Source organism: Vipera ursinii, assembly GCF_947247035.1.
Source record: "Vipera ursinii genome assembly, chromosome: 1".
In the NCBI taxonomy this organism is placed as follows: Eukaryota; Metazoa; Chordata; class Lepidosauria; order Squamata; family Viperidae; genus Vipera; species Vipera ursinii.
Window position 1 is genome coordinate 117,770,791 of NC_139512.1, and position 19,615 is coordinate 117,790,405.

Genomic DNA, 19,615 nt, shown 5'->3' on the forward strand with positions numbered 1-19,615 from the left:
TGCTCTGCAGCCAGGGCTTAATTGCTCATCCTGGAGGTTGGAAGGGAAACACTCTCCCTCTCCTTCTGGAAAATGAATGGCCCCTCTGGAAGAGAGAGAGGGGGGGAGGAGGAGGAGATATTAATTTTATACAAGAAGGTAGAGGAGGAAGAGATGCGAAGAAACAGGCTGTATAGATGTGTATCTGCTCACCCAGAGCACAGCTTAGTAGCAGAGAGCAATGCAGCACCAAAAAGGCAAGGGAGGAGGAGGAGGGCAATCTTGAGGAGGGGCTGGGAGAAGGCAGTGGATTTGGAGTCTTTCAGAAGTGCTAGTCCTTGAGTGGCAGGTCTGAATGGTGTCAGTGAATGAGGTGAAGGCAGAGACAATGGCGACGGCAGGAATCAAAAGCCTCTGGTTTCCAGATGCAGCATAACAGCAGACGGAGGCACCCTTTTACGCAGTCGGTTGAAGTCTTTGGCTGAGCGCCACAGCCAGGTCTGTAGCTCTTTGAGCAGCCAGAAGTCATCCATCTTGCGCAGGAAGTGGCTGGGTGGGGTAAGCTCTAGAGGGGGCCCTGGAGTTGGAAGTGAATAACCCAGGGAAGCCATGATGCCTGCGATCGAGCCCAGCAGCCCTTGCAGGCTAGCCCGAAAGTGGGCTAGGCTGTGGCGCAGACTCGGCAAGGCAGTTGGAGCCGTGCCGTCCATGGTCCTCAGGTAGCAGAGCAGGTGGCTGTAGGCCTGGTAATTAGCTGCTAGCCGGGCATTGTCATTCAAGCTGTGCCACTCCTGAATGTCTACGGTGGCACTTGGCACAGCTTCTACCCCAATTATCCGGGGAGGATCAAAGTCCGGCTCATTGAAAGGTGGCCCCAGGTAGTTGAGCTGAGGGGAAAAGACAGGAGAGTGTTAAAACTCACTTGAACAGGAATACCCACTTTCTCAGTTCTTTCCACCCACCACCTCTACAGATGCATCCTCTGTCTCATACAAAGGACAGGCAAGACAAGGAGATGTAAGTCTATGGGATCACAGGATATGTGATCCACAAAACAATCTTCTTTTTTTCTGTTGTGATCCCCCTGATGTTGCTTCCTCTGATCTCCTGTCCACCAGGGGGAAGGCTACCTTTTTTTTTTTAGCTGTTCTCATATAAAAATACTCCTGCTTATTCCAACGGCCCTCAAGCTGTGCAATAGCTGTCATGCCTTGTCACCCATGATCCTGGAAGGAAAACATGTGACTGGTAGTGCCCAGGAATATAGATAAGAGAAATGGAATATAGATCCATGCAGTGGGAGCAACTGGTAGAGTTTCTGCTGATGGAAGGGTGGATAGCTTGGTTGCGGGAAAGATTATTTGCAGTACAGGTAGTCCTGATGACCACAACTGGGACCAGAATTTCTGTTGCTGAGCAAGGCAGTTGAAAAGTGAGTTATGTCCAATTTTATAATTTTTTTGCTACAGTTGTTAAGCGAATTGCTCTAGTTGTTAAGTGAATCATGCAGTCATTAAATGAATCTAGCTTTCCCATTGACTCTGCTTGTCAGAAGCTGGCTGGGCAGGTGGCAAACGGCAATCACCTAATTCTGGGATGCTGCAACCATTGTAAATACATACTGGTTGTCAAGTGCCCGAATTTTGATCACGTGACCATGGGAATGCTGAGATGGTTGTAAGTGCGAGGCGGGAAGGGTCTTAAGTTTCTTTTTTTCCAATGCATTTGTAACTTTGAACAGTCACTCAACAAATGATTACAAGTCGAGGACTAGCTGTACATAGTGCTACCTGCCAGAGGACGTATTTCTGTACACTGTTGCCCACCTATGCGCGTTGACCAATGCATTCCTGGGCATGGGCAAAGTGTCCCTGAATCCACTGACTTGCAAAGACCTCACTGTTACCTGTTGCACTTCTTGCACTTCCATGCTCTACTGCAGTTAGTCAGTTTCTATCATTCTATCAGCTTCCCGGCTGATCACTCTGTTACAAACACAGACACATGCTGGCTTTATTCACACCTGCCTGCCTGCCCTGCTGGGCTGCGTTCCTGGGATTCCCCACCCCCTGCCAACAGTGGTGTCCCGCAGGCAGCAGGATTGCCCAGGCAGTGGGGTGGGTGAAGCACCAAGCGGAAGGGAGGTGTGTCAAACCCTGCGGGTGTGTGAAGAACCTGACAAGCTCAGGAGACAAATTAATTTCCTCTCTGTTGCCCGAGGGCAAGTAGAGGCTCCCCAAACAATTTTATAGCAGTAGCAGAGATCAGCTAACAGGCAGGCTGGGACGTGGCCATCACCATGAGACCAGCAGGAAAGGAGAAAAAGAAATTCTGTTATATTCAAAAATAGGGGCTTCGTAGGGGAAAAGATTGAGGAAAGGAACACGAAAGGTTTTTTGGAAGGTACAATGTTTGTTTAAAATATGAAGTGATATGTGACCCTGCCTCTGTCAAGGGCTCTCCTTTTCCTAATAATTTCAGCTTTCACACATGGACAAGGAGCCAACCATTATTAACCTCATTCACTGATCTCCACTGTTTGTTGCCTTATTCCCTGCAAGTGTGGGATCAGACAGAGGGAGAAAGGTGTGTTGTGAATACACAAATGCTCAGATTGAAAATGTGTATGAATCTCAAAAACTAAAATTCTTCTTTACATTTTGTCATTTATTTGAGATTTATTTAATGGGGAGGATCCAAAAGCTGTCTATAACACTGAAGAAAACATCTGCATATAGATGCAATTAGACCTGAGTTTCTGCAGAAGGCATCTTAGATAGGTTTTGGAGGATCAGGCAATCAGTGGCCATTAAGTTTTGATAGCTAATCAGGTAGTCCTCATTTAGTGTTTAGCGTTTGGAGGGATGTTGCAAAGAGAACTGGCTAGACAACAACTTTCTTCAGCATCTCTCAGGAAAAGGCTTTTGACACTTAATGAAGCCCATGCTTACCACAGACTTCATTCCCTGCACATCCCACAAGCCCAGAAAACCAAGAAAAGGCCATGGCAGAGATCTGATGCACTTAAACCACACACTTACAGTCTCTAAACGGCTTGTGTGGGTAAGACTGTTGTGTTACCAGTCAACATCCTTTCATTTCTCCTGGCTGCCTGAGCAGCTTTCTCTGTCTATACCTCCTATGGCAGCCTTTGGAAGTAGTTTTGCTTCTACAGAAATCACTTGGGAATACGTTTGTAGCATCCCTCCAAAACCTGCCAGCAGGATGGCCTGCCTAATTGTTTTCCTTCCCCGACAGGTTGAGAGCAGAGCTCTTTTGACTGTGGGGCACTTTCCCTAGGCCTATTTGTGTTGTTTTGCTTTTCCCCCTTCTGCTTGGTTGCCAACCATTAAACATTGTGAATGCTACTTAAGATAGGCTGGGCGGTCCCTCCCTAACCCCAAGGCATCAACACAGCTTCCTTGACCATCATCTCTTTGTTACTCTCCGAATTCCTCCTTTGTATTAATCTCCTGAATTTGCTCTCAGTTAATTTCTTTCTTCCATAATGAGAGGAATGGTAGTATTAGCACAAGTCAAGTTCAGGTCTTTTCAGTAGACGGGCGGTAGGTGTTTGCTTGTGCTCCCATTTCCACCGGAAAGCTCAGGAAAAATAAGTGTTAGATTTTTCTTTGCAAGGTAAGGCAATGAGCAATATAGCCTTTTTATAGGATCTGATTTCCCAGTTGCTGCACTTATTGGCCTCAGCAATCATATTGCTACAGTGCCTTTCCTTATATTCATTTGACTTATCCTTGCCTCTTCCATTTCTTTATTTTCAGGTTGGTTTCTTATGAAACATCCTTTCCCAACCTGATACCGTTGTCTCCAGATGGTTTGACTCTACGTTCCACTAGCCCCTGGCTGTTTCATGAGGGGATATTTATTATTACATTTATATTGCCATCAATTCACTAAGAGTCTGGTGCTTGGAGTCACAGTCCCAAAGGTTTGGAAACTACCAGGTTGCAGGAAGCAATTTTTACTTTGCTTTACTAAAATCTTAATCTGTTTGGCCTAGGTTATTTCTAGAGGCCTGGATCATGCTCTAATTTCTTGACAATTAAGATGGACTGGAGATAGTCCATTACGGTGCTGACCTTTAAAATTCTAATGGCACGGGACTGGCTTATTTGAGGGAACACCTTTCTCCAACTTCATTTATCAATCCCATCAGATCTCATAATACAGGTATGTTCCAGTTCTGATGTCTTGAGACCTACATTCGGCAGGGCCTAGATGGGGGGTCTTTTTTTGCTATAGGTCCCATATTATGGATCTCATCACTTCTGAACTTCTGAAAGTCCCTCTTTACCTGTTTTAGCTTTGCTTTTATAATTTTTAATTCTTTTAATAATTATTATATAACTTATACAGATTATTGTATGCTAGCCAGAGTCATTTTCCATGGGATGACCGGCCATATAAATTTAGTTAATACTTTTCTTTTAAAAAAAATCTTTACAAATAGACAACAGTTTGAGAGTTTGAGAGACTAAGTTCAAAGTGAACCCAAGTATGCATTGCAGATGAGAACCAACTGCTATTGCCATCTCTTGTTCACTCACTGAAAATAAGTGTTAACTGAAACTTGGCTTTTCTGTGAACAGGTTTCATACCTGTTTTCACATGAATTTGGAAAACTGTGTATGTCTGTCTGTATACAGAGCTATATATTTTGAAGACATTCAGATCTTTTGTGTTCCACATGGGCTACCACACGGGAATGCACCGTTTACTGGGATTGGCAAAGTAAATTCCCATATTGATCATCAGTATGTATATAATATAGGATCAGTATACAGTTACTAATCCAGTATGGTATCTTTCTCGTTGCTATAATGATATCTTTGATGAGTATTATAGCATCAATATTTAATTGAGGACAGTTTTATCAACAAATGGCACATATTCACCATCCCAGGTTTTATCAGAATGTAGTTTTTCAATCCCTGCCCTGGCAGGGAAAGAGGACAAGATCAAAATGATTATCATTTTGACCTCAGTGAGCACAGTGGAGGCCCAGAGAGTTCGGTTTAGGCTAAATTTGCTTCTGTTGATCAGCCTCTTCCATCTTATTATTACTGAAATTTGTTCATTTCTGGGACATCAAGCAACTAGCTGCTGTATAATGGCACAATTCTTTAGTTTTCTAGACTGTGAAAATCTGACCTTCTTGATCCACCTCCTTAAAAAAATATTTCTGGAATGTTGACACGCTAAAAAACATGGGTCCTGCATTTTCCATGGTCCAAACCAATTAAATTCCTGATTTGATTGCATTTGTTGCTCAGTGTCAGGGAAAGCTGCCAAGGGGTAGGGCCTGAAATGCCAGGTAGGCCAGAGAGCAGGGATGCCACGCAAATTGATGAGGGGCTACCCCCACTTTCTGCACAGTTGGGCGTTTCCCTGGCAAGTTCCGACAGACGAGGCCTCACCTCACCCCAGCAGGAGATCCACAACAGATTGTAAACAGGGAGACTCCACCGGTGCCTGAAGGCAGGGAGGAGAAAAGATGTCAGATATTCTGCCAAGTGACAGCCATAGCTCTGGAGAGCGAACAGTATTTCAGCTATTCACCAGGTAGGAGGAAATTTTAGGTGCTGGCACAAAGTGTTACAGGCACAAAATTTCCATATCCCTAAATCCCTTTTCAAATAATATCAGTCTGTTGCCTTCTCTTGCAATGGGCTTTCAGGATTCAATATCTGGTTGTATAATCTTTCTCTTCTTATGCACCAGTCTTATTCATAATTTTATGAAGCTGCAAGTTACACTGCTTTCTGTTTACAGCACTCGTATCTTTCCCTACCGCTTCTTGCATCATTTTAAGTTCCAGAATGGGGAAAAAAACCCACAAACAACTGCCTGAGTCCTATGGAAAGGTGACAACAGGAACCCTTCATGCAGAAGTGACCTGAGGTGTATTAAGCCCACATGACAGAATTCAGAGAGAGAAAAGCACAGCCTGGCCTTCCTTTGCTACAGAGATATCCAAGTGGAGAGAAACACGGAGGCAAAATTTTCCAAGGAGATGAGCTGGGCAGGAAAAAGTGGGAGATGGTTCAAGGAAAGAAGGGGAAGGCAGAAGCAAGAAAAGAAATGTCTAGGCAGTTGCTCAGCTCAGCTGCTTCCATTCTCCCAAAGCTTCTACACTCACATAAGTGGCCGCAAGCGTGTGCAGCTGGTGTTCCAGATAGCGAGTAAGGTCGTACATCTGCTGGATGGACTGTCTGGTGGTCACTTGGTCCGTGCGGTTCAGTGCAGGCACCCCGGGCAGGTTCCAAAGCGTGGCACACAGGAAGGCAAGGATCCCCCACGAATCTCCTGCAGGGAGCACACTTGTAAGGAGCTGTGGGCAAAGGGAGTACTGTGACCGGGGGAGCAAAGCCTGCATTCCCCATTCCTCCTTCCTCCACACCCCTCTGCTCCCGAGAGAAATCATAGGAGAAAAGGACTTGTCTTGCTCACTCCTATTGAATGTATTTTCCCCCAAACTCATTACACACATCAAATCTTCGTGCATGGCTCAGACCCTGGGAACAGGTAGCTCTTTCAGCTTGGAGTGATTCAAGATATTCTGATGCTGTGGGGAAGAGTTCACCAGAAAAGCCTTTTGTCAAGCAATCCTTATTCCCCATCAACCCTATTTGTCCCGTCCTTCTTTCATACAAGCAAAATGGCTGCATGTATTCTTGTACTTCTGACATGTCAGCAGAAATTTTTCTATTTTTTTCTCCCCCTGACAGAAAGGGTTTCCCATGGCAACAGTTAAAAGCAATCACGGCCAATTAAGACTTTCCCCAGATGCAAATAGCAACTTTAGGGGATGTGTGCCTGCATGTGTAGGTTTCAGTAGGGCCAGGGACGGGAGAAGAAAAATCCCTAGTACTGCTTGCCTGAAACCAAGATTGCTATTTTCATTATAAAACATGTTACTTGGATTCACCTCAAGTCCAATCCAGTTTAGCCTAAAGGTTACCAAGATTGTTCTAGGATGAAAAGATTCTTACATAATGTCTTTTTTCCCCTTTTCTCTTTTGGAAACTCCCAGGGCTTTTTTTTTCTCATAGAACGCTCAGAACGGAGTTCCGGCACCTTTTTTGGGATGGAACCTTGTAGGGTAGGCAAGGCGGGTTGTATGACATGTGTGAGTTCCGGCACCTTTTTCTTTTACAAAAAAAGCACTGGAAACTCCTATTTTTGTTTCCTGAGCATATAGTGCTGGCAGATTATGGAGATTACCAGGTCTCTCTGGAAATATCTATGTCAATTTTGACTCCTGGCAATTGCTTGGACTAGTCCCTGCAGTTTTCTTGGCAACATATTTTGGAAGTGGTTTGCCATGGCCTCCTTCCTAGGGTATACAGAGAGATACTGGCTTAAGATCACCTAGCTGATTTCATGCCTAGAGCAGAATTAGAACTCATGCTCTCCTGGTTTCTAGCCTGGTGCCTTAGCCATTATATCAAACTGGCCCTCTTATTGTTAAGGAGAACAATGTCTCCTTAAGGATCCCACCCGAATTCCCAGTGAATGTTCAGAACTGAGGCAAAGGCTTATTTTCAGCAAGGCATAAATTTAAGTGATCTAATACTTGACAGAATACTAGTCAGAGATTCTGTGTTAGTGATCTGGGTTCATTAATGTACATTAAACATTATATGTTTTATAGATAATGAAAGAATTTTTGAAATACATTCCGCGTATACCTTAAACTACAGTTTTTCTATCAAACATTTAACTTTGGCTGAAATAATGCTCTTAGCCCCAAAGAGAAACTATATTTCCTAAGTTTATTAGCACACCATAAATGATGTAATTCTAAAAAACAAAACAAAAAACCTTAACATTTTGAGAGTGAAATTTTGGATGCTAATAGAAAAGATAAATACAGCCAAAAAGCTCTAAGTAACATGAAACATTACATGGAAGGCTAAGGCACATTCCTGCATTGTTAGGAATGCCACAAAAATTATTCATTTAGCTTGCTTGGTGTTTCCGTTTTGCTCTGTCGGAGACAGAAATATTTACAATATATCTTTATTCCCAGACCAAGGATAGGAATATGGTTATGCCTGCAAAGCTGCCCTAAAAACCTAGTGCATTACTCATGCCAATGCCTCCCACTTGGGTGATTCACCTACGAAGCACGCAGCCTGTCCTGGCCACTCGCGCTTCATTAAAGACTATCCCGTGGCATTTTTCAGGGCGTGCCACACCCAAGCGTAGCCCAGCCTCGCTGATTCCATCTTGCTTCAGTGCTTCCACTGTTCTTTTGCCCACCAGGGACAGCACCCACCCATTCTCTCTCCCACGCAACCCAGAGATTTCCTTGCCTTTGGTATAAATTCTATAGGAATCTGTACCACTTTCCTTTTGCAGGTTTGAAGAGGGCAGGGGTGGTGTCTTAACAAAAGTGTAAAGGATATTTTTTTAGTCCCAAGTGGATGTCAGCTATAGAGTAGCTCCTGCCCGACCTTGATCATTCTTTCTAAAGAGAATGAAGGAGGAGGGAGGGTTTGGAAGGCTCTTGCTGTGATATGAGAAATTCTGCTTCATCACCAATGACGGCTTGCCATTTCTCGTAAGGAAATATTCAGTGTTCCACCCTTATCCTCATTCTGGGAAGTTCCACATAGCTACTTAGATACATTGTCAAAACAATTGTCCTCATCCTTACAGTGATCGTCTTCATCACTACTGCCCAAGAAATGGCAGTGGCCAACCACCAGCATCCCCTCCAGCTAACCAGGAGAGGAATGGAAAAACCTAGCACCCCTATACCTTTCTTGGTTTGCAATGCTTTTTTCTTCCTTCTTTGCAATTAAGGAAAAAAACTGTCGAATTGCTGGGAGACTGGGCTTTAAGAAGACCCTTGAAAGAACAGCAGAGTGCTGCAGTGGCTTAGCCTCTGTAAGTTAGGGGGAGAATAGCAAGGAGCTTCTTCCCAGATGGCCCACCCCCAAGGCCTATCCTTTCAATTGCTCAAATGCATTCATCGCCCTTCACTTTGTGCCAGGAAGTTAATTGGATGCCTGAAAAAGGGAAGCAAACTTGTGTGGTCAGGAAGACTGAGAATGAGAACTAGATAAGATTACACTAATCCTGCATGTGGAAATGTTCTCAATGTGCTGATAGCACCTGGACTTTGAGCTGAATGTTGGTTCCACACTAGCAATGAGACATTGTCCTCCACACTACATCTGAAGCCAGCAGCTTATACTCTATATAATACATCAATATGCATCGCTTTCCTTCCATGAAGTACTTTTTCACTCTTCTCCTGCTGTCTGAGGCAACTGCTTCCCAGGCCCAATGAGAGGGCTCATCCTGCATAATAACATGTTGCTCCTTTCTTTTTTTTATTGAAAAGTTTTATAATACATTTTTGAATACAAAAAACACCCTCCTCCCCCTCCCCTCTCCCCTCTCCCCAACCCCACCCTCCCCTCCCCCCTCCCCGACTTCCCAGAGCTGAATACAGGGTAAAGGTAAAGGTAAAGGTTCCCCCGCACATGCGTGCTAGTCGTTTCCGACTCTAGGGGCTGGTGCTCATCTCCGTTTCAAAGCCGAAGAGCCAGCGCTTGTCCGAGGACATCTCCGTGGTCATGTGGCCGGCATGACTAGACGCCAAAGGCGCACGGAACGCTGTTACCTTCCCACCGTAGTGGTCCCTATTTTTCTACTTGCATTTTTACATGCTTCCGAACTGCTAGGTTGGCAGAAGCTGGGACGAGTAACAGGCGCTCACTCTGTTACGCGGCACTCGGGATTCGACCCGCCAAACTGCCGACCTTCTGATCGACAAGCTCAGCGTCCTAACCCACTGAGCCACCGCGTCCCTGAATACAGGGTATAATAATACAAACAAGCATAATCTAAAATATGTTAACAACAATAATAAAACATTAAATTCTATCACACTTTAACTCTCCAGTCAAAATATTAATAAAATAACGACTAATTATACGTCATAAAAATCCGCTACTTATTCAAATGTTAAATGATACTTTTTAGTCCCATATTTATTCTGAATATATTCAATCCATCTACTCCATTCCACAATGTATCTCTGTTGCGATTGATCTTTCAAATATGCTGAAATCTTTGCCATTTCCGCCAAGTTAGAAACTTTCAAAGTCCACTCTTCTATAGTCGGCAGTTCTTCCTTCTTCCAATATTGTGCTACTAAAAGTCTCGCTGCCGTAATTAAATTCAACATCAACTTTGTATCTATAACAGTAGTATCTGTAATAATACCCAATAAAAACAATTGCGGAGAAAACTTTATCCTTTTCTTAAATATCTTTTGCATATTCCACCAAATTTTTATCCAAAAAGCTTTAACCTTTTTACAAGTCCACCATATATGAAAATACGTTGCATCCTCACAACCACACCTCCAACATTTGGGCTGGCAGTTCGGATACATGTTGCTCCTTTCTATCATGGTTGCAAAAATATTATCACATGATAATATTTTTATTTTTCAGATATAATGTTAAATTGAAGGTAATTCTACATTTTCTCTGCTTGGGTTGTATCAGATGCAGATAAAATGAAGGTACCTAATAACTGCTAAATCCAGCACCCAAATACATAGTCCAGCTCCATAAAGGATAAGGTGAAATTATCCCAATCCTCTCAGCATTTCTGTATAATCAGAAAGATCCACCTTCTATTTAGACTATTGCAAATTAATTAAGATGAAAAAGACCTTGTTTAACTGATTCAACACAATTTACCAGAATCCATATGAGGACTTTGTATAGCCAATGTCCTCTTGGTTAATAATTTATACTTTCCTCATTAAGTTATGAATATATGAATTTTAACTCTTCATTAATCTGATAAGTGTTTGTTGTCTGCTAGACTGTATAACCATTAGACTTTTTCTTCAATTCAATAAACAAAGTTTATACTTGTGGATGGAAAAAGAGTGGAATATGATGAAGAAAATGACAAGCCTCATCCTTTTGAAACAATTGCATTGAATAAGATGATGAAAATGCTTAGATGCTTAAAAGAAGATGCTAGACTTTCTGTTGTAGTGAACTGGGGGAAAGTGACTTATAATGTTTTTTTTTGGAAAATGTTAACCATGTAAAAGGAGAAATGTCAAAAATCAATATTTAATATTTAAATGAATAAAGGAAAAAACACAATATTTATCCTATCAACTATGATGGGCATGTGTCAAGTCTATATTTTCCCCCACAAAGCCAAATTTCATTTTTTTAAATAATACCCTTATTTTGAAATATATGATTTGAAGTTGAATCTATCTATATCTTACAACAGTGATTTCAGAGTATTTCTGACAGCACACAGAGATTGTTAAACATTATAAAAAAAATCTTTACATTTACATTACTTTTTAATCTCCTGTTATATAAGCCAAACAGCTAAGTAAGATAAGAATGAAATCTCTCTCAAATTGAGTTTGACATACCTAGACTGTTTTCTTGTAATACCAGTAGTACCTAAGTCTAGCCTTACTTGTGGTCTCCCATCGAAATACTCTCCAGGGTTTTCAATGTTGTTGTGCTTTTTAGATTAGTGAAGGTAAAGTAGATGCTGTCAGAAATAAATACAGCATTTTACATTCTACTGTGATCATTTTAAATATCTCTATTTGTCTTCCAAATTTTGCTTTTCTGAGATTCAAAAACGATCTTTACTAGCAGAAAAGAATAGTATTCCCTGCCAGATATCTTGGTTTGAATGTGACCACAAATCATATTAGCACTATCAGCCACAGCACCTTCCTGGAAGCTCACTGTGAAATAAAGTTGTACCTGGTCTAGTTCTCCTCTTATGTTTATTGCTTTCCAGCTTAAGTTTCCCCTGCATTTAAGAGATGGGTGAATAACCATTTCTGTGCATCTCTTGTAAAATTGGCCTTGCTGAAGGTTGTCGGCACAGTTTCTCATCTCTTTTGAAACTGGAAAGACTGCAGCATAACACGGAGTATAGGCTAAGGTAAGTTTAGCACCATTCGAAAGAGTAGATCTCACAGCCCCCAAGCCCCCCCCCCGGGGAAAAACTTTGCCTTGCCCATTTGTACATGATTCACTCCCTTCTGCCTTTTCCTTGATCATAGGGTCTTGCAAAGTATTCAGCCTGGATACCAGCCACCAGAAGCTTCCTCAACCCTATTCTAAAGGCAGTTTCAGCTGTAGGCGCCATCCATTCTGAATCAGAACACTTAGTACCTGCAAACTAAATTAAGACTATCCTAATCATCATGCTGATTACCAGCGGTCTACAACAAACCAGAAACTGGCAGACACTGTAAGGATGATTCATCCGCTTTATTCATATATAGCTTTTCTGGCAGCTTTTGACGGAGTATAGTTATTCAGCCTCAGATTGTCTCCTGCTTTTCTTTTTTAGACAAATGGAGTCTTTTTCCAAATGACCCTATGACATCAACTGATTTCTACCATTACCTATACATAAGACTGCCCTTACTATTAATCATTATTCTTTCTTCCACTCCTTACATTTCCCAGAATACACATTTAGTGGAAGGCAACTTCAACGTTCCAGATTTAGAACAGAGTTTTCTCCCTTCTTCTGACACAACTTTGGCCATGGACACAGTCTAGAGCAAGGGTGTCAAACTGCCGGCCCGTGGGCCAGATGCGTCATGCCAAAACTGCTCCCACCCCATTGCCGGCAATGGGGAAAAGTCGCGATACGTCGCAACATATCATGTGACGTTGCGGGTTTGACACCCGTGGTCTAGAACATTTCATCAGTGATGTGGCTGATGACACGGCCTCGCTCAGATCTGCCCAGCTCCAACTGAGACTTCAGTTTCTGCAGCCAGGTCCCGCCCTTCTGCTCAGTGGTCTCTGTCTGCCAGACCATTTTGGCTTGGGATACAAGAGAGGCTGGTTATCTGGTTTTCATAGAGTCTTCTGCCCACATAGGGCTGACTAGCATCTGTCAACCTGTTTGCTGACTCTTAATGTCAAGGTGCTTTTTACAAAGAACACTAGACTTGTTTTTTTTCTTCCTAAAAAAATACCTTCACTGCTCTTTTGAAAGCATGATAGTCCTGTGCTATGCAGGAAGTCAGTTTAAACCAGGAAAGAGAACCTGGTTTTGCCAGAGGTATGTTCCTGATTCTGACATCAATGAGTGCATTAGAGATTTTTTTTTATGTATTTATTAGATTGTTATCCTGCCCTTATTATTTTTACAAATAATTTAAGCTGGCAAACATACATAATGCTCCTTCCTCTTCCTATCTTCCATACAACAACCCTGTGAGGTGACTTGGGTTGAAAGAGAGACTGGTCCAAGATCACTGAGCTGGCTTTCATGCTTAAGATAGGACTGCAACTCACAGTGTTCTGGTTTCCAGGCCAGCATGTTAACCACCACACCAAACTGTCTCTCAATGCATCTACAGTTTCACATGACTATACTTTTTTTCTTTACTGTTTCTATTATTTGGGAAGGGAGTGCAGTCCCATTTTACCTATTCCCACCATCTTTTGTCTATCCACAGGCGGTTATTGTGGTGCTTCTGGCCATGACCACTAAATGCCAGCATTGCCATTCCCTTGCAGCACTAACCAATGATTCCTTGATTATCCAGGTCTCCTTCCCATTCCATTTACTCTCCCTCATGTCTGCCCCACCATATCCTGGCAGATGATGCCTTAGTGGGTGAGAAGAGAAACAAAGCCATCACCAATTGCTTTCCTTAATTTGTTCGTTCTAAAACAATTAGAACAGTGCTACTTGCAACCACTGAAGAATGGAGGCATGCACTTCATGAACGCGAGAAAGAGCCTTTAAAATAATAAAGGAACCAAGTACAGCCTTATGGGTTTCCCATGGCATAGTTCAAGATTATTGGTTTAATTGCTAATGTCTGTAGGAAGCTGCAAGTGAACACATGATATTCGGGCTGACCTAATAAGCCAATTGAATGAAGAACATTGTGAAATGGTATTTCTGCAATGCAATGTTACATAGAGAAACGTTTCATATACACCATCAGATGCCGTCTCCAAATTCTTAACGTAATGGAGAAACTATTTTTTCAAAAAGAATGCATTAGCAAGCTGACACTGTATCTTATTGTTTAAATAAAGATTATAGTAGCTTTTTTGCAATAACATGTAACTGTACAACAATTTGCCATTGCAACAATAATCTCTTATAGGAAGCAGGCATAAGACCACCAGTTCAAATCCAGTACCTTAAGTACTATGTGAGCTTTAATCAACACAAACACATACACACTCAGTTATGAACAAGACAGCATGTGAGAAATTGGAAACAATTCTCTCTCAAAATTCACTAGCAAGTTGTACGGCATTTCAGATTCATTTTCTAGAATAAGGTTAGAGATCTGGGGCCTTCCAGATGTTTTGGATATAATTCCCACAGTCCATTGATACTGATTGTGTTGACTAGGCCTGATTAAGTTCAAAACATCTGGATGATACCATTTTGTCTATGCCTAGGTGAACTAATAGCCTCTTTCAATATAAAAATGCCTCTTTTGTTCACAGTAAAGCTATGCTCAAATTTTTCAAACTAGGGTTCCATGAAAATTTGGAGGTTTTTGTTCACTTGAAGTAAAAAAAAAGTTCACTTGAATCAGTCAATTTTCTGTCATTAGAGTTTTTGCCTCTTAATGAGAGATTCTGGGTTTTAAAAATTATAATTAACAGGTTCCAAGGCCAGAAATAATTAAAAAAACCCTGCCTTTCATTTAGGTGATATGTTTCTTTCTATTTCACATCCTACCAATATTCTTTTTGTATTTCTCCTACTTTTGGGTTATGGCATCTTTCTAAACCCTGCAGTTAACTGGATTCACATTATCAATTTTGAGCAACAAAGGTGATTAGGGGACTGGAGACTAAAACATATAAGGAACGGCTGCTGGAATTGGGTATGTCTAGTTTAATGAAGAAAAGGACGAGGGGGGACATGATAGCAGTGTTCCAATATCTCAGGGGCTGCCACAAAGAGGAGGGACTCAAGCTATTCTCCAAAGCACCTGAAAGCAAGACAAGAAGCAATGGATGGAAACTAGTCAAGGAGAGAAGCAACCTAGAACTAAGGAGAAACTTCCTGACAGTTAGAACAATTAACCAGTGGAAGAACCTGCCTCCAGAAGCTGTGAATGCTCCAACACTGGAAGTTATTAAGAAGAGACTGGACAGCCATTTGCCTGAAATGGTATAGGGTTTCCTGCCTGAGCAGGGGGTTGGACTAGATGGCCTCTAAGGTACCTTCCAACTTTATTATTATTTTTATTAAGACATTAGTTGAAAAATATAGATGCTTGTACGAATTTACCAAAATCAAGTTAACACACACACACACACACACACACACAAAATGAACTGCATGTATTTTTCACACCTCCAGTTCAGAAGAACTTGATAACTATTTTATTTAGTTTATGTCTGTTCTGACAAAAAGCACAAGTCCATTTTTTTTCTTATAAAATTAGTCTCTGAAAATTGACTGTGAACTAGGACTTGATTTTTTTGGGAAAATATATATGGAATTTCTTTAAAAGAAATAGATACATGTTTGTGTCTCTCTGTGTGTGCTTGCACACTTACGTCTAGTAGAAAAGGTTTTTACAGCGAACAGCCAGAAAGAAGAAAAACAGCTTGTGAAAAACAAGAGGTTGTTTCTCCAGCCCTCCTCAGCATCAGACATTCGCTATCAAAATTTGCTTTAAGCAAAGACAAACTTATTAGCACATCGCAATGCTGTGAAAAATGCCCTCATGGATTTTCAGTCCAAATATTCCTTTTCTGTTGAAGGATAGCTTTGGGTGGGGAGGAAAGGGGGTGAATCCGAAACTAGTGCCTGATGTTGATTTGCTGCCACTGATGAGTCACCAGAAAACTCCTTCCTCTGATGCCCGGAACCCAAAACTTTGCTTTCTAAACAGATGGTGATGTTCAATGCAAGACGATTCAGCAAGAAGAGAAGGAAACAAATTTACAATAATAGTGGCCTTGGGTGTAATTCCAAAAGATCTGGAGTACCACCAGCATTGACAAAATCAACATCAGTCAGTTTCAAAAGACAGCTTTACTTGGGACAGCTTTTATCCTGCAACAATACCTTTAATATTGTTAAACAACCCCATCTGCCTAACCTAAGTACGTGGGACCGACTCGATAAGTGGATAAAAATGCCAAATTTAGTCTAAATGCCTGATTGACTGTGTGGCTAACAATAATACTATATTATCATCCTGAGATGAAATGTTATTAAACATCTGCCTATCTTGGGTCCTTGGGAAGGATTCAACAGGTGGACAAAAATGCCTAATCCAGTCTAAACATCTGGGTGATTGCGTGACCAACCAGAATAATAATAATTGAGGAAGCAGCCACCTGAATCATACGAGGTGGAGCAACAATGATAGCTCAAACACTATTTGATTTAGAAGCATGTATGAGCTCTTCCTCCTGGCCAACCACATTAAAGGGCTTTCCTCCAGGCCTGGGAGTGTCAAAAAAAGATGATGGTTGGCATGCAGTGCAGGGCCCTTATTACTTAGCCCTGTTCTGCTTTGGTAACCAAGCCAGGGAGGGGTGCTGTTTTAGAGATTAATGCAGGACAAGCAAGGAAAGTAGCTGATGGATTTCCCCGGCTTTCTCCTCACACCAAAGATCAATCCTAATCCAAAGGGAAAAACCATCACTAATCTCCTTAACATAGGATGGGGATGGGGCTGAGGAGGAGGAAATGAGAACCTGTTTTTGGGCCACCACCCTCCCCCGCCCCCAATTGCTGAGTTAAAGTGCTTTCCACCTACCCTCCAGTTGACAGAAAAGTCTGAGAACTGAAATGGGCAAGTTGTCTAGTCCTGAGGTAGAAATACCACGAATCCCAGCCTATTCAGAATGTATAGTACTCGGCAGCAGGAAGAAATCTAAATATACCTAAGTGCAGGTACAAAACCACGAAGTCTGATTTTAGATACCTGTCTTTAATTTCTGCAACTTACAAAAAATATTTCCCACAGATATTTTTCCATGGTGGTCTTTTAACAAGTACGCCATTTCTGTTCATAATATAAGTACATTGGCCTTTTCTCTCATAAAAATCCCATGATCTTGGAATATAAGTAATCTTGCAACATATATTTTTCCTGCATTTAACTGACCATTTCTGTATTATTATCTGTTATAGAAGGTATATAGAATTTTATAAGTATATTTTATAATATAGTAAAATAATTTATATGGACATTTAAAGATCTTTTGCTTATCATTTATCATAATGTACTATATCAAAACTTCTAATCTGGAGGTGCATTTGTTCTGCACTTTCCTTTTTTTTGCTAATAATGCTTCAGTAAGAGATGTTTCTTTACCAATGTTTAAAAGGCTAACAAGATTTCTAAAATATTTCAGATATTCTAAAATATCTGAAATTTCCAAGCAAATTTTCCCAGAATTTAATTCATGCCTTATCTTCTTGTTTTTGTATGTTGGGAAACTGGTTTTTTTCAGTATTTTGTAACATATGTGCTAATGGTGTGAATTAGACTCATGTTTGTATGATAACAGCAAAAAGTATAACTGTTGCACTTAAGTAACCTTATTTATTACGTTTTGTGGGATCAACTAATTTTTAGCCATCATGATAAAATAACATAAAATAAAATTTTAGAGCACAGGAACATTTAATATACTAAAGTTTTCTCCCTTACTCTGAGCTATAAGGTGCCAAGAAATACAGAGCCTCCACACAGATTGTGTGATACATTTGGTGAACGTATGTGGTGTGCTACATCGCTACCTGTATTCATTAGCTAGCCCAGGTCTGTTTTAGATAAACAGATTCCAAAGTCAAATTTTAAAAAATGGGGAGGAGGTGGAAGAGGCCTAGCCCATGGGGAGCAAAATGAAGGGTTAATAGAAAGCAGTTGAAAGTTAAATGAAATTAGTATAGAAATTGTTTTGTATAACTCACTCCCCCCCATCCCCCCTGTAAAATATGTTAAACCTGCTTGATCTTTCCTTTCCCCTCACTTTAACACAGGCATGTCCAAAGTCCGGCCCGCGGGCCATTTGCGGCCCGCGGGGCGGTTCAATCCGGCCCGCGAACAGCCCTCCCTGCTCTATGTAAATGTGGCCCTCCCACGGCCCTCCTGGCGTCACCGCCCAAACCTGGAAGACGAGCGGCGCAGGAGGGCCGTGGGAGGGCCACATTTACATAGAGCAGGGAGGGCTGTTCGAGGGCCGGATTGAGTGCAGGGAGGTGGGGTGAAGAAACCCGACACCGCCTCTTGTCCGGCTTCTCTGGCTCTGTCTCTCTCTAGCGGGGGGACGATCTCGCTGCGCCTCCCACTCTAAGGACCAGCCGGGCAGAGCCACGCAGGTAAGCCCTCCTCCCTCCCTGGTAAAAAAAAAGAAATGCAGCAAGGAGGTGCCTGGGGCGGACCACCTTTTCCTGGCTGGCCGAACCGCCCCGGGCTTGGCGCAGCGTCTGCCCCGCTGGCCAGGGAGAAAGGGCCTGCCACACGAGGGAGGGCGGTGAGAGGGCCGGGGAGAAAGGGCCTGCCACACGAGGGAGGGCGGTGAGAGGGCCAGGGAGAAAGGGCCTGCCACACGAGGGAGGGCGGTGAGAGGGCCAGGGAGAAAGGGCCTGCCACACGAGGGAGGGCGGTGAGAGGGCCGGCCAGGGAGAAAGGGCCTGCCACACGAGGGAGGGCGGTGAGAGGGCCGGCCAGGGAGAAAGGGCCTGCCACACGAGGGAGGGCGGTGAGAGGGCCGGCCAGGGAGAAAGGGCCTGCCACACGAGGGAGGGCGGTGAGAGGGCCGGCCAGGGAGAAAGGGCCTGCCACACGAGGGAGGGCGGTGAGAGGGCCAGGGAGAAAGGGCCTGCCACACGAGGGAGGGCGGTGAGAGGGCCAGGGAGAAAGGGCCTGCCACACGAGGGAGGGCGGTGAGAGGGCCAGGGAGAAAGGGCCTGCCACACGAGGGAGGGCGGTGAGAGGGCCAGGGAGAAAGGGCCTGCCACACGAGGGAGGGCGGTGAGAGGGCCGGCCAGGGAGAAAGGGCCTGCCACACGAGGGAGGGCGGTGAGAGGGCCGGCCAGGGAGAAAGGGCCTGCCACACGAGGGAGGGCGGTGAGAGGGCCGGCCAGGGAGAAAGGGCCTGCCACACGAGGGAGGGCGGTGAGAGGGCCGGCCAGGGAGAAAGGGCCTGCCACACGAGGGAGGGCGGTGAGAGGGCCAGGGAGAAAGGGCCTGCCACACGAGGGAGGGCGGTGAGAGGGCCAGGGAGAAAGGGCCTGCCACACGAGGGAGGGCGGTGAGAGGGCCAGGGAGAAAGGGCCTGCCACACGAGGGAGGGCGGTGAGAGGGCCAGGGAGAAAGGGCCTGCCACACGAGGGAGGGCGGTGAGAGGGCCGGCCAGGGAGAAAGGGCCTGCCACACGAGGGAGGGCGGTGAGAGGGCCAGGGAGAAAGGGCCTGCCACACGAGGGAGGGCGGTGAGAGGGCCAGGGAGAAAGGGCCTGCCACACGAGGGAGGGCGGTGAGAGGGCCAGGGAGAAAGGGCCTGCCACACGAGGGAGGGCGGTGAGAGGGCCAGGGAGAAAGGGCCTGCCACACGAGGGAG

At 43.6% G+C, this 19,615-nt stretch overlaps 1 protein-coding gene across 1 annotated transcript in view; it reads right to left on the reverse strand.

Moving 5' to 3' along the window:
• Positions 1 to 383: 383 nt before the first annotated feature.
• The window catches only part of CLCF1 (cardiotrophin like cytokine factor 1), a gene marked incomplete at both ends in the record, with an annotated part of 58,518 nt that continues 39,286 nt past the window's right edge, over positions 384 to 19,615 (reverse strand). The window contains 2 exon segments of the mRNA XM_083350856.1: positions 384 to 866; positions 6,140 to 6,331. Coding sequence (XP_083206982.1) covers positions 384 to 866; positions 6,140 to 6,331 — 675 coding nt within the window.